At 42.7% G+C, this 25,025-nt stretch overlaps 1 protein-coding gene across 23 annotated transcripts in view; it reads right to left on the bottom strand.

Annotated features, from left to right (window-relative positions):
* Window positions 1-25,025, bottom strand: part of MLLT10 (MLLT10 histone lysine methyltransferase DOT1L cofactor) — a 213,084-nt gene that overhangs the window by 185,118 nt on the left and 2,941 nt on the right. For 4 of the 23 annotated variants that reach the window (XM_055353850.2, XM_055353854.2, XM_055353863.2 and 1 more), the window contains exons 1-3: window positions 18,126-18,490; window positions 17,816-17,975; window positions 13,730-13,809 (exon numbers count right to left, since the gene is read on the bottom strand). In XM_055353850.2, coding sequence (XP_055209825.1) covers window positions 13,730-13,809; window positions 17,816-17,975 — 240 coding nt within the window. In that variant the 5' untranslated portion in view covers window positions 18,126-18,490. Of the gene's footprint in view, window positions 1-13,729; window positions 13,810-16,977; window positions 17,376-17,815; window positions 17,976-18,099; window positions 18,523-18,792; window positions 18,905-25,025 lie in introns of those variants that run through there. The other 19 variants (XM_063709701.1, XM_063709703.1, XM_063709706.1 and 16 more) reach the window with 12 other exon arrangements.

Below are 25,025 nucleotides of genomic sequence, written 5' to 3'. Positions count from 1 at the left end.
TCTATTAAAAATACAAAAACTAGCCAGGCGTGGTGGCAGGCGCTTGTAATCCTTGCTACTCAGGAGGCTGAGGCAGGAGAATCGCTTGAACCCAGGAGGTGAAGGTTGCAGTGAGCTGAGATCACTGTCACTATACTCTGGCCTGGGTGACAAAAGCAAAACTCCATCTCAAAAAAAAAAAAAAAAAAAGCAGTAAGAAGATATATAAAGATTTAGTCTTATAGTCTTAGAAAAAAAAAAACACGAGGAAAGCTGAAATACAGAACAAATATTAATCACAGAGGAAAAAAATAAAAATTAACACCAGAAAGTAATAACACTGCTGTATATTTTTGTCTTGGAAATTAGCAAAAACCAGGCAGGGGAGCTCACGCCTGTAGTCCCAGTACTTTGGGAGGCCAAGGCTGGAGGATCCCTTGAACCCAGGAGATCAAGACCAGCCTAGCAACATAGTGAGACCCCATCCGTACAAAAAATGTAGAAATTAGACAGGCATGGCGGTGTTTACCTATAGTTCCAGCTACCTGAGAGGTTGAGGTGGGAGGATGACCTGAGGTCAGAAGCTCGAGACTAGCCTGGCCAACATGGTGAAACTCCGTCTCTAAAAATACAAAAATTGCCCAGGCATGGTGGTGTGTGCCTGTAATCCCACCTACTTGGGAGGCTGAGGCAGGAGAATCGCTTGAACCCGGGAAGCAGAGGTTGCAGTGGGCTGAGATCACACCACTGCACTTTAGCCTGGGCAACAGAGCGAGACTCTGCCTAAAAAAAAAAAAAAAAGAGACAGAAACTATTAGACTTAATTAAAAAAAAAAAAAGTCTAAACACAAAAACAGAATAAATAGATACCATATGCTAGGCAATTTATCAAAGTACATCTATGTTTTCAATTCTCTTACTAGTTTTGTAGGCAGGTTAGAAAAGAATACAAACAAATATTAAGCACCTGCTTCATTCCTGCCCTTATGCTAGGCTTTTCTCACATTAAAAGGAAAAGGAATTCAAGAAACAAGCAAATAAAACTGGCTATGTTATCGGTCTATGATGGAAAGCACCAAATCTGTTAATTTTTGAAAACCACCTCTTTGAAAGCTATAGGAACTTAGGATATTATGCTGAATTTAAAATGAAATACTAGATTATGAGTCAGCAGTAACAAAAAAAAAGTTAGTAAATGTTCAACTTTAAAGACATTCTATTTAAAGTGTACAGGCTAAAAAGCCTGTACAGAAATAAAAAAGTTATTTGTGTTATGTAAAAAAAAAAAAAAAAAGGTACAATCCGAGTACTTTTTGGCACTCAGCCTGGCTTCTTGCACTTAGAAATCAAAGATAAGTTGGCCGGGCACGGTGGCTCACGTCTATAATCCCAGCACTTTGGGAGGCCGAGGCAGGCGGATCATGAGGTCAGGAGTGCGAGACCAACCTGACCAATGTGGTGAAACCCCGTCTCTACTAAAAACACAAAAATCAGCCGGGCGTGGTGGCGCGTGCCTGTAATCCCAGCTACTCAGGAGGCTAAGGCAGGAGAACCACCTGAACACTTGAACCTGGGAGGCAGAGGTTGCAGTGAGCTAAGATCGTACCACTGCACTGGGTGACAGAGCAAGACTCCATTTCAAAAAAAAAAAAAAAAAATCAAAGATAAAAGAAATCTGAAAACAATTTTTAATTGTTTTCACATAATTTTTAATTATGTGAATAAAGGTAACTCTCCAGGTGGCAGAAATAAAAAAGAACTTTAAAGCTAAATAAGGTCGGACGCGATAGCTCACATCTGTAATCCCAGCACTTTGGTAGGCTGAGTCAGGCAAATCACTTGAAGTCAGAAGTTCGAGACCAGCCCGGGCAACATGTGAAACCCCCGTCTCTACTAAAAATACAAAAATTAGCTGGGCTTGGTGGCACCCATCTGTAGTCCCAGCTACTCATAAGGCTAAGGAAGGTGAATCGCTCCAACCCGGGAGGCGGAGGTTGAAGTGAGCTGAGATTGCATCACTGCACTCTAGCCTGGGTAACAGGGCAACACCCTGTCTCAAAAACAAACAAAAAGCTAAAGGAATCAGTATTAAATTGAAGCTGGGGCAGTTAACGAAGCTATCAGAAACAATACCTTAGAGGGTAGGACTGACTATGACAGCAACATAGACTAAAGATATGTAGAAAAGCTCTAACTGGGTTCCCTATATAAGGACAAGAGCTGATAAGGACCCATGTCATAACAGGAAGAGACTCTAGAAAACCATGTGCTGGACTACTAAGACTAGGGAAGCTGCACAGAAATTAGATGCTTGCTCCAGATGTGAGTAGATGAGTCACTCTAGAAATCCAAGGAGATGCTGAGGGAAGGTATGGGGCCCAAAATCCATTATCTAAAGGATGTAGAAATCCAAGCCAAGAAACAAACTTAGAGCCTGGCCTGGAGCAATGAACCCCATTAGGCAAACTGTAACAGACTCTGCAGCTACCAATCCAAGTCCATTTTCTCCTTCTTCCCTACTAACAGAACTCTCACTTTAACCAGTTTATCAATGGGCCCAACTTTATGACCACATTTTGCAGGCTCTGTAACAATTAAGAGCCAGTAAAATTAAGCCTAAGTTCTTGAGTGGAGCCTCAAGGACAATTAGTTTAAGAGTACAACTCAGCGCTAGGCGCGATGGCTCACGCCTGTAATCCCAGCACTTTGGGAGGCCAAGGCGGGCGGATCACCTGAGGTCAGGAGTTTGAGACCAGCCTGGCCGACATGGCGAAACCCCATTTCTACTAAAAATACAAAAATTAGCCAGGCATAGTGGCACACACCTGTAATCCCAGCTACTCGGGAAGCTAAGGCAGGAGAACCCGGGACGTAGAGGATTGCGGCCACTGCATTCCAGCCTGGGCAACAGAGCAAGACTCTCTCTCAAAAAAAAAAAAAAAAAAAAAAAAGAGTACAACTCAGTTAGAGGACCACACTTGAAGCTTACCCTCTCCCCTTCTTTCTGCCTGGGACTTCTTTTGTAGTCACAGTGACTGCAGTTCCAGCTGCCATGCTTTGACTATGGGATAACCCTGAACATGAAAACTATGTGCTAAGGCTGATACAGAAGGAAGACAGAAAAAGCATACTCCCTAGTGACTTAAGAGAGCTGTCATCAAAGCTTCAAAATGCCTTTTGCTTTTAAGTAAAAGAATAACTGGACGGGCGCAGTGGCTCACGCCTGTAATCCTAGCACTTTGGGAGGCCAAGGCGGGCGGATGACGAGGTCAGGAGATCGAAACACAGTGAAACCCCATCTCTACTAAAAACACAAAAAATTCGCCAGGAGTGGTGGCACGCGCCTATAATCCCAGCTACTGGGGAGGCTGAGGCAGGAGAACTGCTTGAATCCGGGAGGTGCAGGTTGCAGTGAGCCGAGACTGCGCCACTGCACTCCAGCCGGGATGACAGAGCAAGACTCAGTCTAAAAAAAAAAAAAAAAAAGGAATAAGCTCCTGACTTGTAGAAACCATTATAATCTGGTCGGCCAAACACAATTCTTAAAAGACAGAGAGCAAAGGCAAAAACCCCACAGTGACATCTTCACAACTCATGGTAGAGGAACAGGAATCCCAGGAAAGACAACTCCACCTGAAGATTAGCTTGCAGTCAAAAATTACACAATATATAAAGACATCTATCAGCAGAGTTAACAAAGAATTCCAAAATCTGAGAATCTTTACAATAAGTATGTTTTAAATGTTCAAATAAAAAAACGAATATAATTCTTCAAACAATAAAGCAAGATACCCTGAAAAAAGAGACAAATTGAAAAATAAAATCACACAAAAATTCTAGAAATTTACTCAGAAAAAAATTAATTCACTGAATTAAAAATAAGCATAAATCTGAAGACAGAGTTAAAGATATTATCAATAATGCAAAGATAAGATAGAAAGGCCGGGCGCAGTGGCTCACACCTGTGATCCCAGCATTTTGGGAGGCAAAAGTGAGTGGATCATGAAGTCAGGAGATCAAGACCATCCCGGCTCACATGGAAAAACCCCGTCCCTGCTAAAAATACAAAAAATTAGCCGGGCGTAGCGGCGGGCACCTGTATTCCCAGCTACTTAGGAGGCTGAGGCAGGAGAATGGCGTGAACCCGGGAGGCGGAGCTTGCAGTGAGCCGAGATCGCAACACTGCACTCCAGCCTGGGCAACAGAGGCTCCGTCTCAAAAAAAAAAAAAAAAAAAAAGATAAGATAGAAAATATGAAAGACAAATTAAAAGACATGAAAAACAGAATGAAAATCCCAAACATATACCTAACAGTTTTAGGAAAAGAAAAGTTAATGAGAAGGTTACAGTATTTGAAGAGACAGAGTAGAAAATAAAAAATGGAAGGACACTGAGTCCTCAGAATGAAAAAGCAGACCAAGTCTCAAACAGGATAAACAAACTCAAAAGATTGTTTATCAACCAACAGATACCAGAAGACAAACTAGAATAAAATCTTTAGTTACAGGAAAATAGCTATTATCAAAGGATTCAAACTAGCTTCCAAGAGAGCAAAATAATGAAATTCATAGACACAAAAAGACTAATATAACTTTCTTACTTATTACTTACTAGCCTCAGACCCTGAGAAAAAAATATCAAAACCTTCAAAGGAAAAAAAATGAACCCACAAAAAAGGAAAATAAAAGGCTAGATTGAACAAAAACATCAGTAATATTAAGCCTAATTATAAATAACTATTTTTTTAAAACACACGATTATTTAGAAGATTCAAAATAAGACGCACAGTGGCTCACGCCTGTAATACCAGCACTTCGGGAGGCCAAAGCAGGAACATTACCTGAGGTCAGGAGTTCAAGAACAGCCTGGCCAACATGGTGAAACCCCATCTCTATTAAAAATACAAAAATTAGCCGGACAAGGTGGCATGTATGTGCCTGTAGTCCCAGCTACTCAAGAGGCTGAGGCATGAGAATCGCTGAACCCATGAGAATCACTTGAACATGAAAGGCGGAGGTTGCAGTGAGCCGAGATCACACTACTGCACTCCAGCCTGGGTGACAGTGAGACTCTATCACCAAAAAAAAAAAAAGAAAAAAACAGATGGAGTAATTCCAGCTACTTAGAAGCCTAAGGTGAGAGGATCACATGAGCTCAACAGCTCCAGACCAGCCTAGGCAACACAGTGAGACCCCATCTTAAAAAAAAAAAAAAAAAAAAAAAAAACAGCAGAGTAATAAAGACAACAATAACATAGATTGTGCGAGGGAAAAAGAACCAAAGGAATCAAGGCGTCCCAAGGACCTTTGTTTTGTTCAGAGTACAGATATTAAGACTCAGAAAAACATTAAGTATGCATGTTAAAACTTTAAGTGCAATCACTAAAATAAAAGAAATAGAGCATATGACCTCCAAATCAGCAGAGAATTTAAAAAAATAAAAGAATGAAGGGGTCAGGCGGGGTGGCTCACACCTGTAATCCCAGCACTTTGGGAGGCCAAGGCAGGAGGATTACCTGAGGTCAGGAGTTCGAGACCAGCCTGGCCAACATGGTAAAACCCCATTTCTACTAAAAATACAAAAATTAGCCAGGATTAGGGCCGGGCATGGGAGTTCACGCCTGTAATCCCAGGACTTTGGGAGGCTGAGGCACGTGGATCACCTGAGGTCGGGAGTTCGAGACCAGCCTGACCAACATGGAGAAACCCCGTCTCTACTATACAAAATCAGCCAGGTGTGGTGGCGCATGCCTGTAATCCCAGCTACTTGGGAGGCTGAGGTAGGACAATCGCTTGAACCCGGGAAGCGGAAGTTGTGGTGAGCCAAGATTGCACCATTACACTCCAGCCTGGGAAACAGCAAAACTCTATCTCAAAAAAAAAAAATTGGCCAGGCACAGTGGCGGGCACCTGCAAGCCCAACTACTCGGGAGGCTGAGGCAGGAGAATCACTTGAACCCAGGAGGCAGAGGTTGCAGTGAGCTGAGACTGTGCCACTGCACTCCAGCCTCGGAGACAGAGACCCTGTCTCAAAAAAAAAAAAAAAAACAAATTAGCCAGGAGTGGTGGGGCGTGCCTGCAGTCTCAGCTACTCGGGAGGCTGAGGCAGGAGAATCGCTTGAACCTGGGAGGCGGAGGTTGCAGTAAGCGGAGATCACACCACTGCACTCCAGCCTGGGCCACAGAGTGAGACTCCATCTCAAAAAAAAAAAAAAAAAAAAGTAGAATATTTACAATCTAAAATGTCCTCTCTGGCCAGATACGGTCACTCACACCTGTAATCTCAGCACTTTGGGAGGCCAAGGCAGGAGGGACTACTAGAGCCCAGGAGTTCGAGACCACCCTGAGCAACATTGTGAAACCCAGTTTCTACTAAAAATACAAAAACTAGCCAAGCATCGTGGCACATGCCTGTAATCCCAGCTATTCAGGAGGCTGAAACACAAGAATCATTGGAACCCAGGAGGCAGAGGTTGCAGTGAGCCGAGATCACACCACTGCACTCCAGCCTGGGCGATGGAGCAAGACTGTCTCAAAAAAAATTAATTAAATTTTTAAAAATTCTTCTGTGTCTCATCAAAATTATGTAAGTAGACAAAATTTCTAATAAGTCACTTCAGCCTGCAGTAATTCAGAACAAATGCTCACTAAATAAAAAATAGGCCAGGCATGGTGGCTCACGCCTGAAACCTCAACACTTTAGGAAGACAACACGGGAGGATCTCTTAAAGCCAGCTGTTCGAGACCAGCCTGGGCAACATAACAAGACCTTATCTTTACCAAAAATTTTAAAATTAGCCGGGCATAGTGGTAGGCACCTATAGTCCTAGCTACTCAGGAGACTGAAGTGAGAGGATTCCTTGAGCCCCAGAGTTCGATGTTGCAGTCAACTAAAATCGCACCACTGATTCCAGCGTGGGCAAAAAGCGAGACCCTGTCTCTAAATACATACGTACAAAAATAGTCATGAGAAAGTGTGTTTAATTTTTTTCTTTTGGGAGACACGGTGCTTTTTCTAAATAATGAATGTCTATCTACAAAGAACTTCCCTTAAAAACCAAACTTTCCTCAACCTCATCTCCTTTAATTTTTCTCTTTCCTTATACTTTCCACACAACAATCAAATCCTCTATCTTCCATGCCCTACAACCAGGGTTCTACCCAAACCAGGAAGCTGTATTAGCTGTCTCAAAAACTTTTCTTAGTCCTTCAGCGTTCCTGGCAGTACTGTTACTATCAACTTCTCTTTCCTGAACACCTAGTTGTCTCTGTGGCGACTGTACTTTTTAGGTTCTTTTCCTGACAGTTCACTATCAATCCTTGATAATCAGTTCTCTTACTCTCCCAAATGTGAACATTTCTCTTCTCTAGCAAAAAAAAAAAAAAAAAAAAGGCATGTGGTTCCCTGTTTTCCCTCTATGCAGCTTCAACTCTGACTTCACTCTGTAACTGTATCCTAAATTTCCAATATAAAAATCTTTTTTTTTTTTCTGAGATGGAGCTTCACTCTTGTTGTCCAGGCTGGAGTGCAATAGCGCGATCTCGGCTCACCGCAACCTCCATCTCCCAGGTTCAAGCAATTCTCCTGCCTCAGCCTCCCTAGTAGCTGGGATTACAGGCATGTGCCACCACACCTGGCCGATTTTGTATTTTTAGTACAGACAGAGTTTCTCCATGTTGGTCAGGCTGGTCTCAAACTCACGATCTCAGGTGATCCGCCCGCCTCGGCCTCCCGAAGTCCTGGGATTACAGGCATAAGACACCGCGCCCGGCCTCCAATACAAAAATTTTAGCAGCATCAAAACCAACATGCCCAAAACAGGTCTTTCTTTAGTCTTCACTTGCTCTCCTTCCTCTACTACAACTGCTCTAATATTTATTAATGGTATCACCATTAATGAGTGAGCACCTTGATATCTAAGAATCATCTTTGATTATTCCCTTCCCTTTACCTAACATCCATTTCTGTCATTTCATACTTCAAAATGCTCCCTTCTTTTCTACTCCTTTTGTATTCCATCTTTATAGTAATAGCATCCTAAGTCCATCTCTAACCTTCCCTTTCAAGTTCATTCTACATAGTACCTAAATTTTCTGAAAATGCTCCTTTACTTTTCTGAATCTTTACTGTTTGCTATCTGTCAGGGTACTGCCAGGTCATAATCCCCCTTCCCTGAGAAGTGAGCTATCCCCAGTCCAGAGAGTTCTTCCTGTGTCTGAGCAACTTGACCCTATTGTCTCACCATAGCAAAACGGTCCAGTGCTAGGTACCTCATCCAAGCCAAACCAAAGTTGGGCTTTTGTTTTATTGTTTTCTCAAAGGAACATGAGATTGGGACTGAATTTACTCGCTTTTGAGACAGGAGATGGAAAATATCAGGAGCTGAGGTATCGTCATCTTTCACCATAGGAGGCAACATGGTGGTTAAGAGGTAACACAGTGGTTAAGAGCTTAATCACATCCCAGACTGTCATAAAACATCTATTTCTCTTAAAACTATAGTATCCTTACCCATAAAGTAAGAATAACATCCACCTCATAGATGTGACAGGATGCTTAAATGAAGTAACTGGCATAAAACATTTAGCACAGTATGTGGGCACATAGTAAACACTCAAAAAGTTAGCTACTCATTTTGGAACAAGTAGCACAGTAAATCAGCAGAAAGAAAAGAATGGAAGCAGGCATGCAGACAAAAGTGGAAAAAAGATTCATAAAACTAATTCAATTCCCTTTCTGGGTGAAATACATTTCCATGTTAGGGTTCTTGACTCCTGTGTCCTTATAATACAATGCCCTTTCTTTGCTTATCTGTTTCTTACAAAGGACCCTGCCTTTCATAATTATACACTACAGACCGGGCATAGTGGCTCACAATGGTAATCCCAGCACTTTGGGAGGCCGAGGTGGGCAGATCACTGGAGGTCAGCAGTTTGAGATCAGCCTGACCAACATGAAGAAACCCCATCTCTACTAAAAACACAAAACTTAGCTGCGTGTGGTGGCACACACCTGTAATCCCAGCTACTCCGGAGGCTGAGGCAGGAGAATCGCTTGAACCCGGGAAGCGGAGGTTGCAGTGAGCCAAGATGACGCCACTGCACTCCAAGCCTGCGCAACAAGAATTAAACTCTGTCTCCAAAAAAATATAATATATATTTTTAAATATAATTTTAAAAAGGTTTTGCTTTTGCCTCTTCTTTAAAAATCCTCGGCCAGGCAACATGGCTCACGCCTGTAAACCCAGCACTTTGGGAGGCTGAGGCGGGTGGATCACCTGAGGTCAGGAGTTCGAGACCAGCCTGGCCAAAATGGAGAAGCCCTGTCTCTACTAAAAATACAAAAATTAGCCGGGCATGGTGACGCATGTCTGTAACCCCAGCTACTGGGGAGAATGAGGCAGGAAAATCGCTTGAATCCAGGAGGTGGAGGTTGTGGTGAGCCGAGATTGTGCCATTGCACTCTAGCCTAGGCAACAAGAACGAAACTCCATCTCAAAAAAGAAAAAAAAAACCCAAAAAACTAGCCAGGCATGGTGTCTGTAATCCCAGCTACTCCGGAGGCTGAGGCAGGAGAATCACTTGAACCCGGGAGGCGGATGCTGCAGTGAGCCGAGATTGCGCCATTGCACTCCAGCCTGGGCAACAGAGCAAAATTCCGTCTCAAAAAAAAACAAAAACAAAAACAAAAAAAAAAACCTTAATGTCACCCACATCCCACCAAATGATGTTAAAATAAAATGCCCCCCTGCAAAAACTTCTTTTTCTTAAAGAGACAGGGTTTCACTTTGTCACCTGGACTAGTGTGCAGTAGTGTGATTATAGCTCATTGCAACCTCAAACTCACAGGCTCAATGGATCCTCCCGCCTCGGCCTCCCACATAGCTAGGATAAGTACACCACCACATGTGGTTAATTTTTTTTTTCTTTTTGTAGAGATAAGGTCTCACTATGTTGTCCAGGCTGATCTCCAACTTGTGGCCTGATCTCCAACTCAGGCGTGATCCTCTCACCTTGGCCTCTCAAAGCACCGGGATTATAGGCGCAAGCCACTGCACCCAGCAGCATCTAATATAATTTTTTTTTTTTTTTTTTTTGAGACAGAGTTTCACTCATTGCCCAAGATGGAGTGCAATGGCGCGATCTCAGCTCACTGCAACCTCTGCCTCCCGGGTTCGGGCGAATCTCCTGCTTCAGTCTCCCGAGTAGCTGGGATTACAGGCGCTCACTACCACGCCCGGCTAATTTTTTGTATTTTTAGAAGAAACGGGGTTTTAAGATGTTAGCCAGGCTGGTCTCGAACTCCTGACCTCATGTGATCTGCCTACCTGAGCCTCCCAAAGTGCTGGGATTACAGGCTTGAGCCACCACGCCCAGCCCTAATACATCTTTTAAGTTAACTACCTTATTCACACTGACACTTTGACCATGTCCTTAGAGAGAATAAAAGAGTGGAAGCACGTAACAAGTGGCATTTGAGGCAAATGATGCTGGCATTCTGACACTCCCTATTCATTATCTTCTCTCTCTGAATACCCACCTTATTTTCTTATCTTTTCCAGCCTTCAATCTACTGTGACACCCCCAGGAACAGCCTCATCTCATTGTCAGTGTTTACTAACAAACCATAGGTTCCACTGCGTAGTGACCTATTCACCACAAACCGTAACATGATACAAAGAAAAAAAAGTCAAAGAGTAACGCTATAAAGATTTCACCAAGTCCCAAACTTTCTATGATTGATTTTATCCTCCATTTGCTAAATCACACTAGAATAACAGCTGTAATTCTATTAAAGTGCATTCTCACACACAACCAAAACATATCATCAGAACTATAAAAAAATTGCTCTGGCCAGGCACGGATGCTCACACCTGTAATCCCACCACTTTGGGAGGCTGAGGTAAGAAGACTGCTTGAGCTCAGGAATTCCAGACGAGGCTGGTCAACAAAGCAAGACCTCATTTCTAGTAAAATTCAGGCCGGGCGTGGTAGCTCACGCCTGTAATCCCAGCACTTCAGGAGGCCAAAGCAGGCAGATCACCTGAGGTCAGGAGTTCGAGACCAGCCTGGCCAGCATGGTGAAACCCCATCTCTACTAAAAGTACAAAAATTAGCTGGGTGTGGTGGCGCATGTCTGTAGTCCCAGATACATGGGAGGCTGAGGCAGGAGAATCGTTTGAATCCAGGAGGCAGAGGTTGCAGTGAGCGGAGATGGCGCTACTTCACTCCGGCCAGGGCGACAGAGCGAGACTGTCTCAAAAATAAAATAAAAAAATTAGCTGGGTGTTAAGTGCTACAGGCCTGTAAGTCCCAGCTACTCAGGAAGCTGCGGCAGGAGGATCTCTTGAGCTCAGGACTTCAAGGCTGCAGTGAGCAATGATTGCGCCACTCCACTCCAGCCTGGGGAACAGAGCAAGACTGTCTCAAAATAATAAAATACAAATAGTTCTGAGACTCAACACATTTTTATAGGTTACTCAACCATTATTTCTTTCTTTTTTTGTGAGACGAGTCTCACTCTGTCGCCCAGGCTGGAGTGCAGTGGCGCAACCTCAGCTCACTGGAACCTCTGCCTCCCAGGTCCAAGCGATTCTCCTGCCTCAGTCTCCCAAGTGGCTGGCATTACAGGTGCACACCACCACACCCAACTAATTTTTGTATTTTTAGTAGAGGTGGGGTTTCGCCATGTTGCTCAGGCTGGTCTCAAACTCCTGACCTCAGGTCATCCACCCACTTTGGCCTCCCACAGTGCAAGGATTACAGGCATGAGCCACAGCACCCAGCCCATTATTTCTACCGCTCAAAAATTGCCCAGGCAAACACAAAAGCTTCTGCTTTTGCTATATGCCTAGGTAAAGAAGCTAAAATGTTTGTTTTCTACCTTCAGTCTAATTCCATAATCAACACCAAGGGAAAGGAATTTGCTATAACAAGATGTCTTGGAATAAATAATAAATCAATAAATATAATAAGATTTTAAAAAGGAACTATCACATTTTAAATGGTAGGTTTGCATAACTAATGAAAATAAAATCTATTTCTGATATTTTCAGAAATCCAAATGTGAAAAATGCTTGTGGATACAAAGGATAAACATACCTCCCTCACTGTGTTTTTTGTGAGACAGTCTCTCACTCTGTCACCCAGGCTGGAGTCATGGTTCACTGCAGCCTCAACCTCCCAGGTTCAAGCAATCCTCCTGTCTCAGCTTCCAGAGTAGCTGGGAGTACAGGTGCAAGCCACCACGCCCAACTAATTTTTTTTTTTTCTTTGAAACAGTCTCACTCTGTTTGGAGTGCAGGCTGGAGTGCAGTGGCACAATCTTGGCTCACTGCAACCTCTGGCTCCCTCGTTCAAGCGATTCTCCTGTCTTAGCCCCCAGAGTAGCTAGACTATAAGCACGCTCTGCCACATCCAGTTAATTTTTTGTATTTTTAGCAGAGATGGGGTTTCACCATGTCAGCCAGGCTGGTCTCAAACTCCTGACCTCAAGTGATCCGCCCACCTCAGCCTCCCAAAGTGCTGGAATTATAGGCATGAGCCACTGTGCCCAGCCCCAGCTAATTTTAAAAATTTTTCTTTTGTAGAGACTAAGTTGACCAGGCTGGTTTCAAACTCCTGGACTCAAGCAATCCTCCTGCCTCGGCTTCCCAAAGTGTTGGGATTACAGGTGTGAGTCACTGCACCCAGCCTACCTCCTTTTTGTTTTTTTTTTTCCTTACCTGAGAGTCTTGCTCTGTCACCCAGGTTGGAGTGCAATGGCATGATCTCAGCTCACTGCAACCTCTGCCTCCCAGGTTCACGCCATTCTCCTGCCTCAGCCTCCCAAATAGCTGGGATTATAGGCGCGTGCCACCACGCCCAGCTAACGTTTGTAATTTTTTTTTTTTTTTGAGACGGAGTTTCACTCTTATTGCCCAAGCTGGAGTGCAATGGCACCATCTCAGCTCACTGCAACCTCTACCTCCCGGGTTCAAGCAATTCTCCTGCTTCAGCCTCCTAAGTAGCTGGGACTACAGGTGCTTGCCACACCCAGCTAATTTTTGTATTTGTAGTAGAGACAGGGATTCACCATGTTGGCCAGGGTGGTCTCCATCTTTTGACCTCGAGATACTCCCGCCTCGGCCTCCCAAAGTGCTGGGATTACAGGTGTGAACCACTACACCCGGCACCTCCTTCATTCTTATAAGAGGTTTAGAAAAGTTCTGAAATAAGGTAACCACCCAAGTTAAAAAAAAAAAAAAAAAAGATTTTTATGTTGGTTTGCCAAAGGGACTGAATGCCTGAAATCAGTGAGTGTTCGAAGTTAAACTATACACCCAAAGATGTAGTAAAAGGAATATGATAGTCACTAAAATTATTGGGGTTTTTTCCCATTACACAAAACCTAACAGAATTATCAATGTAACTTCCTTATGTTTCTATTTCCATTATATTTTAACTATGATTAGCCAGTGTAACCTTCAAACTTCTTCAAGCTTTCTTGATTCTGTAACTAGTTAACAAAGCCCAAATATGACTATGTATTTTTGTTTTCAAAGTATCCAAAATATACTCACTTGATTCCATTTGTTTTTCAGTTTTACAAAATCTGTTTAATACTCCAAGTCAATATTTGGCCTAAATTATCTCTTACATTATGATATTTGAAGAAATGACTGACAACCCCACAAACCACAACAGGAGTGCAGTTCCTAATTTCCTAACCTACTCACTAAAGTTTAATGTTCTTGATAAATAGTCCTTACCACTCTGGCTGCTCTCTCCTGAGATTCACATTTCCTGCAAAACCATGGTCCAGTGGGTACTTGAACAATGCCATAGCAAGCTGTTGAAAAATGAAATGTGTTAAAATGTTAAGATTCGAAGAACTATGGAAAAATCAAATACCCTTTCAAAGCCCTATTAATCCACCTGTCACTATTCAAGTAAACTACCTCTTTACAGAGAAAACAGTTCACATCCTATTTATCACATATACAGCTTACTTAATTAAAAAGTAAAAATTTTAAATGCAACTCTTTTGTGTTACCTCATCTAAATAAATCAAGGCTGGGTGCAATGGTTCATGCCTGTAATCCCAGCATTTTGGGAGGTCGAGTTGGGAGGGCTGCTGGAGCCCAGGAGTTCCAGAACAGTCTAGGCAATACAGTGAGACTCCATCTCCACAAACAAATTTTTTTTAATTAGGCCAGGCGCAGTGGCTCACACCTATAATCCCAGCACTTTGGGAGGCTGAGACAGGCGGATCACCTGAGGTTGGGAGTTCAAGACCAGCCTGACCAACATGAAGAAACCCTGTCCCTACTAAAAATACAAAATTAGCCAGGCGTGGTGGCACATGCCTGTAATCCTACTACTCAGGAGGCTGCGGCAGGAGAATCGCTTGAACCTGGGAGGCAGAGGTTGCAGTGAGGTAAGATCGCACCATTGCACTCCAGCCTGGGCAATAAGAGTGAAACTCCGTCTCAAATTTAAAAAAAAAAAAAAAAAAAAAAAAATTAGCTGGGCACGGTGGCATGTGCCTACAGTCCCAGCTACTCAGGAGGCTGACTTCAGCCTGGGAAATCAAGGCTGCAGTGAGCCATAATCACACCACTGTGCTCCAGCCTGGGCAACAGAAGGAGACCCTATCTCAAAAAAAAAAAGGTATGTTTATTTCTAAATACATAATGATGTGAATGCTCCAAATGATTTAAGTATACATCACATATCTAATCACAGTCTTGTTTTAAAATTGGTTTTTAAAGTTAATAATTAGCTCAAAACTGAAAATTTTCTAAAACTCTAAAAACACTAATAACCAAGTAGACTTTTGCATGAGCTTGCTAGGCAGAAATATGAAAATATCTTAAATATTGGAAAGCATTTAAAGAATATAAATTCAGGTCGGACGCGGTGGCTCATGCCTGTAATCCCAGCACTTTGGCAGGCCAAGGCAGGAGGATCACCTGAGGTCAGGAGTTCCAGAGCAGCCTGGCCAAGATGGTGAAACCCCATCTCTACTAAAAATTTTTTTAAAAATTAGCTGGGCATGGTGGCAGGTGCCTGTAACCCCAGCTACTTGGGAGGCTGAGGCAAGAGAATCACTTGAACTTGGGTGGTGAAGGTTTCATTGAGCCGAGATCACGCCACTGCACTCCAGCCTGGACAAGAAGAGCAAAACTCCATCTCAAAAAAGAAAAAAAAAAAAATTAGCCAGGTGTGGTGGTAGTGCCTGTAGTCCCAGCTACTCAGGAGGCTGAGGCAGGAGAATCACATGAACCCGGGAGGTAGAGGCTGCAGTGAGCCGAGATTGCCCCACTGCATTCCAGCCTGGGCGACAGAGGGAGTCTCTGCCTCAAAAAAACATATAAAGAAAGAAAGAATATAAATTCACAAAACAGAGTACTACCCACTGTACAATCACGGCAGAATATAAATTCAGTATAACTTTTTAAAACTCCAAAAGCTAAACTTCCACTTCCAGTTAAACATTTGTAGGACCAGGCAAGGAAGCTCATGCCTGTAATCCCAGCACTTTATGAGGCTAAGGCGGGCAGATCCCTTGAGCTCAAAAGTTCGAGACCAGGCCAGGTACAATGACTCACACCTGTAATCCCAGAACTTTGGAAGGCCAAGGCAGGCAGATCACCCTGGGGTCAGGGGTTCAAGACCAGCCTGATCAACATGGAGAAACCCCATCTCTACTAAAAAAAATACAAAAATTAGCTGGGCATGGTGGTCCATGCCTGCAATCCCAGCTACTCGGGAGGCTGAGGTAGGAGAATCACTTGAACCTGGGATGCAGAGGTTGCGGTGAGCCGAGATGGCACCATTGCACTCCAGCCTGAGCAACAAGAGCAAAACTCTGTCTCAAAAAAAAAAAGTCAAGACCAACCTGGGCAACCTGGTGAAATCCCACCTCTACCAAAAATACAAAATTAGCCCGACATGGTTGTCCAGGCCTGTGGTCCCAGCTACTGGGAAGGCTGAAGTGGGAAGATGGCTTGGAAGGTCAAGGCTGCAGTGAGCTGTAATAGCACCCTGCATGCCAGCCCGAGCCACAAAGTGAGACCCTGTCTCAAAAAAAAAGAATTTGTAAAATGTGTCTCACTATAAATGCTCTATCCGTCAAAAAACACAGCATAGGTGTCCAAAACACAGCATCATTGCCCAAAAACTTTATTCAAGTGTACTTCTAGGAAGGAAAATTTAAGATTTGAATAAAAATTTTCTATATTGGGACATAGAAATTACTATCAAATTTTGATAGTTTATCATCCAATTCATAAGAAATTCCAATTCATAAGAAATTCATTGGCCTTCAAAATGCCAATGAACATGGGATGATCTTAAAATCAGTATCTGGTTTGACAGGCATTGTATTCACTCCCTAAAAAAGCAAGACATGCAACTTGGCTCTTCTTTAAAAGTCTAGGGCCAGGCGCAGTGGCTGACGCCGGTAAGCCCAGCACTTTGGGAGGCCGAGGCAAAAGGATCACCTGAGGTCAGGAATTTGAGACCAGCCTGGCCAACATGGCGAAACCCCGTCTCTACTAAAAAATACAAATTAGCGGGTGTGCTAGGGTGTGCTTGTTATCCCAGCTACTCGGGAAGCTGAGGCAGGAGAATCAATCGCTTGAACCCAGGAGGCAGAGGTTGCAGTAAGCTGAGATGGCACCACTGCACTACAGCCTGGGTGACAGAGCAAGACTCCGTCTCAACAAAATAAAAAGTAAAAAAATAAAAGCCTGGGAATAAACAGCATTCTCAGAGTAAGTTCACTACCTCAGAATCATCACCACTGCTTCTAAGTCTCCCTTTCCAAGTGTGACATTCGTTTCTCTACAAAATGCACTTTAGCACATGTTCAAATTTTTGTCTCCCTTTTGGTGGTAGTCCTTTCCAACAGACTACTAAAAACATATGCATCGCTTAATGCCAGATTCAGAAATGCGAAGGGACATGGAGCCACCAAAAAAGAATGTAGACTGTTTTGTCCTGGATTCCTTACCACGTGAAATGGGGAGAAGTCGGCCACTTCAAAGGCCAGAAAAGTATCTTACTAGTGTCCTCGGCCTTCTTGTATATCCAAAAACCTCATCAATTGTTAACAACCAGAAATAAACTAAGAGGCTCCCCAAAAGTGACGTGGCACCGCCACCTCTTCAGCCACCTAGGCTGGTGGTGGCCTGCCGCGGCCACCCCACAGGCGCTGCAGCAGCCCCGCCACTCCCGCACGGTCAGCAACGGACTCCGCCATCTCCTCCGCAGACAGCTACCGGGCGGCGGTAGGGCCCGAGCCTTCTGGCTCGGGGTGCAACGAGCCCCGCATCCCTCCCCATCTAAAGAGGCAAGGCGACCCCCAGCCTCCCCACACTGGCGCCGCGTTCCCGAGCCAGTCTCCACGCCACAGGAAGTCTCCAAACACTGCGGCAGACAGGCGGCTGCAGGCCAGGGGAGAAGAGGGCGCTCCACTCTCCCAAACCCACCCCCGTGGCCCCGGGAACCGGGAGGGGCGCGCACCGCCCCCGCCCCCGCCCCCGGCCCAGATCTCGAGGGCGCGGCCGCCGCCCTGCCCCGCCCCGCCAAGTCAGCAGACCCCGGCCCCAGGCGCAGGCGGCGGCCGAATGACACTTGAGAGAGTGAGAGCGGAATCACATGACAGTCCGGGCCACACGCACTTTCTCCCACATGCGCGGCCCACACCCCCCGCGCCCCGCCGCGGACCCTCCGAGTCCCTCCCGCGGCCGCGGCACGGGGCGGGGGTGCCGGCGGTTGCGGCCCAGGTGGGGGCGGCGGTGACCGTTGGGCGCAGGCCGGCGCGCCCCGGCGGGCGGTTGGGTGTTTACCTTGATGCACCGCGACGCTGCAGCCGTGCCCGTCGCAATAAACCAGCGGGTTCTCGGCCCAGCCTCTCTCGTCTGAGCAAACGCAACAGCCTCCAATCATCTCCTTCATACTATGGGAGACCTCGTCCTCCAGTGACACGGGCCGGTCGCTAGAGACCATCTAAGAGGGAGTTGGGGGGACCATTAAAAAACACATGCAAGCCGATTAGTGCTTCCCCCCCACACAGCCCCCCGAGCCCGCCCCGGCGCCCCCCGCCCAGCCCGGCAGCCCACCGCTCGCTCACTCGGGCTTTGCCGCTCAGTCACTCACGTTCCGCACAGGAGTCAGGAGCCATGTCCTTGCTGATTCCCCCCACCTCCCCTCCACCGCCTCCTCCGCCTCCTCCTCCTCCTCAGCGTCTTCCCTCCCCACCTCCACCCGGCCGCTAACGCGGGCGCCCGGAGAGGGCACACATAATCAAGAGGGCCTCCGCACAGGCGCACTGTGGGGGGGGGGGGCTCCCGCTGGGCCAGGGGCAGCGAGGGAGGGGAAGGGGGCTGCGCTTCCTCCTCCGAGCGTCACTTGGCGTGCGCGCCCGTCCTGCGGCCGGCGTGAGGGAGGAGGCCTAGGCGAGGCTAGCCCTGCGTGCGCGCCGCCGCGGCCTGTTGGCTGCCCCCGGCCTACCTCCGGGGCCCCGTCCCCCTCCCCCTCCCCCGCGCCGCTCGCCGCCGCCGAGGTGTGCTGGGGGTGGGCGCGAGGGGAGCCGGCGGCGCGCGGAGGCCGGAATGAGCTGACGCGAGGGCGCGGGGGCGCGCACGCGGGGGCGGGGACGTTAGGGCCGCCCTCTGCAGCGCTGGTGGCGCGGGCCGCGTGTGAGCGTCGGGAAGAGGCCTGGGAGGTGGCGGGGGAGGCGGACGCCCAGGGCTGGGAAGGGGTTTTCTCAGAATCGCCAGAGGGGACTCCCCGGGGGCATCATCTCCGTGCCCTGGGAACCTACCTGCTGGCCTTTTCCTCCAAGACTGGCCCGTGGAAAACGAGGGTGGGGCGAGTGTGCCAGCTCCCATGAAGGGTGTAATGAAGCATGGCTTCCTGCAGTTGGCCGCGCTAACTTCACAGTGCTGCCGCAACCACTCCACCCATTAAATTCACGTCCTGGACTCTTCCCAAAGTTCACCCGCTGGAAGTCCTACCAAATCTGCCGCCCATTTTCGCACTACGTGGGCCCCAATGACAAACGAAAGTGTATTCCAGGCTGAAGGTCAAAAGCCTGGGTTAGGGCTGCACTCGGAGAGGGAACGCCAAGGCGCCCCTCAGCTCGGTGTGCAGGACAAATGGTGGTTTATCAGGAATTAGCAATATAATACAATGATCCGGAAAATGCAGTTGTATTACACCAAAAGGAAGAAGGAACTCTAGCCCTCCTGGTCAGTCGCTAAAACATAATTAACGCCATCAGACAGTGGCGTCCAGTTTTGATGGAGGATTCCTCTGATCCGGGTCTTTTCTCCAAATTTATACTTGGAAATGTGAGGTCATTTAAAAGTGGCAGAAAGATGAGAGCTCCCACCTCACAAACAAATGGAAAATGGATTAGGCCTATCTGCATAGATTAATTAGCTGGATGCTGAGCACTTTTAAACTAAAATCTTCTACTGTCTGCCTATTCCTTATGCATCCGTAAAGCCCAATATTGATGTTTAAGCAAAAAATGTCTAATTAGAAAAGTTTCGCATGAAATCAGAATTATGCAGATTGTTTAAATGACAAGCCCAGTTAAAAGGCGAATTCATGACTTTTGATTAATACCTTGCAGGTACAAAATGGTTATCAGCAATTCGCATTATAAATGTGCTGATCTGGAAGATGCACTTTCACAGTGCTAAAGCATAGAGAACCCAAGTTCTCCTAGTCGGTCGCCAAAAGATAATATAATGGTTTGGGCTTTAAAAGCCTTCTAAATGTTCTTCTGATAAAGGGGGGTTAGAAAAGGTATCATGGCTGTTTTTCTATTTCAAATTAATTGCTAGAAATCTGTGTAAGAGTGATAATAGGTATACAGCACAATGAGAGCATATATAGCAAATTCAGATGTTTTAAAAGCTGAGATATACAAAGTAATGGCAATTAAAATATACACTAAAACAATGAGAATTCACATAGTGCATTTAGAAAAGGTGACTACAAGACTACATAATGTGAATTCTTTTTTGGGATGTGACAACAATTAATACATTTCTGGATATATAATGATTATATTTTTTAACTACCTTAAAAATTTATGAAACTAAAACGGCCTTCAAACAAAACTATACTGTCTTGTGTATCTTAACCATATATTTTATCTTCACCCTTATACAAAGGATACCAGCTCAATATCCAAGTCCTGTTCAGACTCTTACTATAGAGCAATTCTGAGTTAAAAATCAGTGTGAAACTTCCCCTCCCAAACACTGCAGCCAAGCCTTAATGCATTAAATTATTTAAAAATACATTTGTTTTATTTTTAATGCATTGGAGCTTAGTTCTTGTGAAGGAATTAATTTGTATGTAAAGAAGGATGGGTACCTTGCCCTATTCTTTAACACTTAAAACAAATGTAAGTAAACACTTGCTATTTCCTAAACAAAACAAAAAAAAATGTATCATTTGTAAGAGGTTTCCGAAATTTTTAAAAATAGGGAAAATGTATTATTTCATAACAGCCTGTATATAAACAATAGTATCTGAAACAAATTTTGTTAAAGATGTATACATAAGTGTTCACAAAATATAATTCAAATTATTTAAAACTGATTTTAACATATGTTGAGTATGAAAATTATAAGAAAAAACATGAGTGTAAATAACTCATTTTCATTTTAACTTGTACCAGATATCAAACTTTTTCTTATATATCTGAAGTATAATATTTTGTATATTTCTATAAAATGTTAAGTGAAAAGGAAGAAAAGCAGACAGTATAAAACAGTAAAACAGTTCAAATACACAATTAATTATTCATTCAGTAAATATTTATTCAACATTTACTGTGTACTGGGGACTGTTTTGGATATGGGGAATATAGCAGTGAGAAAGTTGTATTTGTCCTTTGTGAGACATATATATATATATAGTTATATATGTAACAACTGGCTGAATATGCTAATTTTCCTACCTCAAAATGGATAAAACTTGTAATTACATTGGCAGAATTGTTAAAGTTCAAGTATGCTTTTTAAAATACATAGCAATATAAAAATAAATTACCATAGGAGTTATAAAATAACTTTGTGAAAAAGAACAATTTCAATTGTAAAATGTTACCCTAAAATTTTATTTTATATTCTCAAAATATCCTTCAAAAAAGTATATGTAGTACCTCTAGGATAAAATGAAACCCTGTTGTCTCTAAATATTGCTTCACATAACAGCAGCTAACTCAGTACTAGCTCATCTGTTTCTCCAAACTAATCATCTGAGGCAAACCACAAAAAACTCAAGTATTTTATGATGTAACCTCTAACCCTACTATAATGGGAAGATGTATTTTCGCTCTATGGGTAATATATCTTCCAATAATTTTCTTTATTCTTTAAGGTAGGCACCAAATTTCTGTATTTGCTTTTCCATAATTATTTACATAAGTAGATATTATGAAAGAAATATTTAAAACCATATTCATTTCAGAGGTTAGTACTATTCATATTTATCTCCTTTGTAAATTAAAGTTTTATTTGCCTTCTGTTTGCGCATATTATATTTAGTCTATTGTACCCATTGTCAAGGTATACATAAATTTCTACAACGGGGTATAGAAACTGAGGTCTATTTCTACATCCATATGAGGTATACTTCTATAATGCTGAGACTAGATACACTTTCCTGAACTCAGATTCTTGACTTCCATAGTGTGTAAAATTCTATATTGGCTCTTCGACTAAGTTTTTTAAACAAAAAGCAATTAGAATTCCTGCATCTGCTAAACCTCATTGGAGTCTATCAACTTCTTTCTAAATAAATTAGTTGAAAAACTCAAAAAGACACTCTCTTATGATCTGTGCAGACTTTCAGCTATATCCTCTTTTACATAGAGGAATCTCTGTTTTTTGTTTTGCTCATTTGGTACCCAAGAGTTTTTACCTTTTTCATTAAAAGTTTATTATGAGCCATATATTTATGCTAGTATGATTAAAATACTGAAGTGTTTCTGAAACTAGCTTTGTTATTAATATGTCACCATAAATGAGTATTGTGTCTTTATAGATACAAAACCACCATGGCACCTATATCATGGAGTACTATTTGAAATTTCATATAAAAATATTCTTTGCAATTATGTTTTGAATTGAGATTCTGTTAATGGCTTTTTCAAAAATCTATTTAATGAAACTTGTTAATCTTACTAGGTGATTATTTTTCACTCACCATCACACCTAGCAAGTGTCTTGCACATAGTAGGTCTAGAGTAAATGTTTGTTTAATGTCCTCAATTGGTGTTTAAAAGCTAATTACACTCTGAGCTTTATTCTTCAAAGTAAAGCAAGATTTTATTTTGTATGTACAATTGAACTAATATTTGTAAGTAATGATTAACAAAAATTTTCAGGTGAATTGATTTATCTGAAGATTTTCAATAGTTGAAATTAATATCAGTTTTTATTTACCAGGTAGTTTAGACTTGACTATTCTAAATAGCCCTCAAATGTTTACCACCTTTTCATGTAACAGTCATCACTTTATTACAAAACAATCTCCAACTTAGAATCAATTATAATTAATATTGTTTTTAGATACACTTTAATTTTCTGAAAGTTTGGTAGATAATTCTGAAATTTAAATTTTGTGTAATCTAAATAAAAATCTTTTTAAGAATCGAGGTCTAATATTTGAAAGGTTTGGTTTGGTTAATCGTGTTTGGCCTCAGAGCTATTTCTTTTGCTATAAAATTGATATCAAATGGCTGTATTTACATTTTTTGAGTAAAACAGCATGCAATTATCAATATAAAAATGCTATCTAAAAGATGCCTTTAGGCATTCTAGGTGTTACCTAAACCTCGTTAACGATTCAGAGTTGAACTATTTTTTTCCATGATGCAGCAATACTGAAAGGCGTTATATTTTGACTTTTCAGAGTATCATCAATATAGTGTGTATTGTAAGGTCCATGTTCTCATTTTTTACTGACACTGAAGATCTGCATCTCTGTTATAATTAAAGTGTGATTAAAGTGACATATTTAGGTGTCTGTTTATAGGCCACATAAGATTATCTGAGTGAAAAGATTCTGGACGTGGAAAAGAGGAAAATCAGTTTTTGAAATGGAAGAGAACCTTGAAAGAAATGCAACATATCTTAGACTGAAAAAAAAGAAGAAATTAAACTGAATTTATAAATACTATTTGGACCAAAGAAGATCACTTTTTAAGATTTAAATGTTTTCCTCTCCAAAAGGGGCCACTGCTTACCAAATCCAGAAACAAGCCCAAGAATATGTTAATTAAGTGCATTGTGTCCCAGAAAGAATGAGGTTGACAAATTCATTTTTTATTCCTTCGATTAATAAACTGTTGGTCTAGTACATCTTAGATTTTTAAAATCTATAATGTGCATATTTACCTCTTGAAACTGTATAGTAACAGTGCCAAGGACCAACATGACCCCATAGGGTGAATCTTATGAAGCTTAACATTCCTGGCGAATTAAACACACAAGCCTCGGATCACTTTTTGTCAGCCTTATTTTACTGCGGCGCTTGAGAGCCAGAAGGTAGGTAATTTTTATATGGTGGCACTTTACCCCAATTAAAAAAGCAATGATCGTTGGTGCAAGCAGAAGTGGAAAATATAATGACATAAAATTAAAGAAAGGTATCACAAAGACTGACCAGGAATGCTACTTGTCCCTCTCCATCCCCACCCCCATTCATGCCCTTTTTCCATCCATTTGTTGTTTTTCTCACAAGAATACATGACTCCTAAGAATCTTTTTACTTTAAATGAAACAAAAAATATCTGAAACAGTGAATGATGTAAAACGATTCACCTTCTACTATCATCTACATAACAGATAATCATGTAAAGCTATTCTAAATATTCAAAGACATAAACAAAAAAATGTAAATTGATGGGGGGAACTGTGGGAGGATGAGTGTGGAACGAATGAATAGATTGAAAATACTTGATTTTCAACAGCGATTTTTTTTTTCTGTTCAAACCTTTCCATAGTTACGCCTCAAATGATTTCTTACATAAGAATTTCTCCCTATATCTCGAAATAACTGAATGATTTCCATGAGGAAATGCAAGTTTAGAAAGAAGACCGGCAAAATGAAAGTGTTAAAATGCAAGCAACTTCTACAGCATTTCAAATGCAAAAATACAACCATCACTACCTTTAACTGACTCTTAAGGGGTCTTTTCAAACAGATGCTATTTATGAGCATCATCTGTTAACTCCTTTCTTGTAATTCAAAACTCTGTCAAATGATGTTTTCATGATGACGTGTAAATATAATATTCCATTAAAGATCAATTCTAATTGGTTTTTTAAAATCTACCTTGGGAAACAGTGCTTCATAACACACAGACTAGTAATGAGTATTTTAGAAGGAATTTCCGCAAAGTCTATCATAAACCTAAGTCGAAATTACTCTCTTGCCCTAGTAAGGTTTGGACCACAGGATTGAAATTATTTTTTCTTGGCCTTTCACGCACGATGACTTTGGTCTTGTCGACAAGACTCGCAAGCACTTGTTGGAAATCTTCATTTAAAAAAAAAAAACTGTGACGTTAGCCAGAAATATTTCTTCCATATGCCTCACAAAGGAAAACAGACAGAGTTTATTAAGTGGATTGCAATTATTTGTTTCCAAAACGTGGCTTAAAAGCAAATTAAACGTTTTTCCCTTTTGAAATTCCCTATTTTGAAAACGCACTTCACGTTAAAGGAAGCCCGTTTTTGAAAGGGCTAGCTCAGCCTTTCCTTTTAAAACTAGACTTTCTGTGTACAAAGAAGAGCTGAGTAATCAGTAATAAGGATAGCGAAACGTGTTTTCCGAATTCCTTTGAACCTTTTTTTAAATGGATTTTTGAATCCATGCATTTCAAGATATTTCAAATATTATATAATCTACTGTAACTTTCCGGATCCAGAATAATAACTGCCCACGTGTGTCTCTTATCTATTTATCACTTTATAAACATATCTATGTTGCTTTCCCTTTTTCTCATAACGTGTGCGTTGCAGGCTC

The sequence above is a fragment of the Gorilla gorilla genome, chromosome 8 (genome assembly GCF_029281585.2).
Source record: "Gorilla gorilla gorilla isolate KB3781 chromosome 8, NHGRI_mGorGor1-v2.1_pri, whole genome shotgun sequence".
NCBI lineage: Eukaryota > Metazoa > Chordata > Mammalia > Primates > Hominidae > Gorilla > Gorilla gorilla.
Note: the sequence above shows the minus strand (reverse complement) of the source record. Positions and strands in the feature narration are given on the sequence as shown.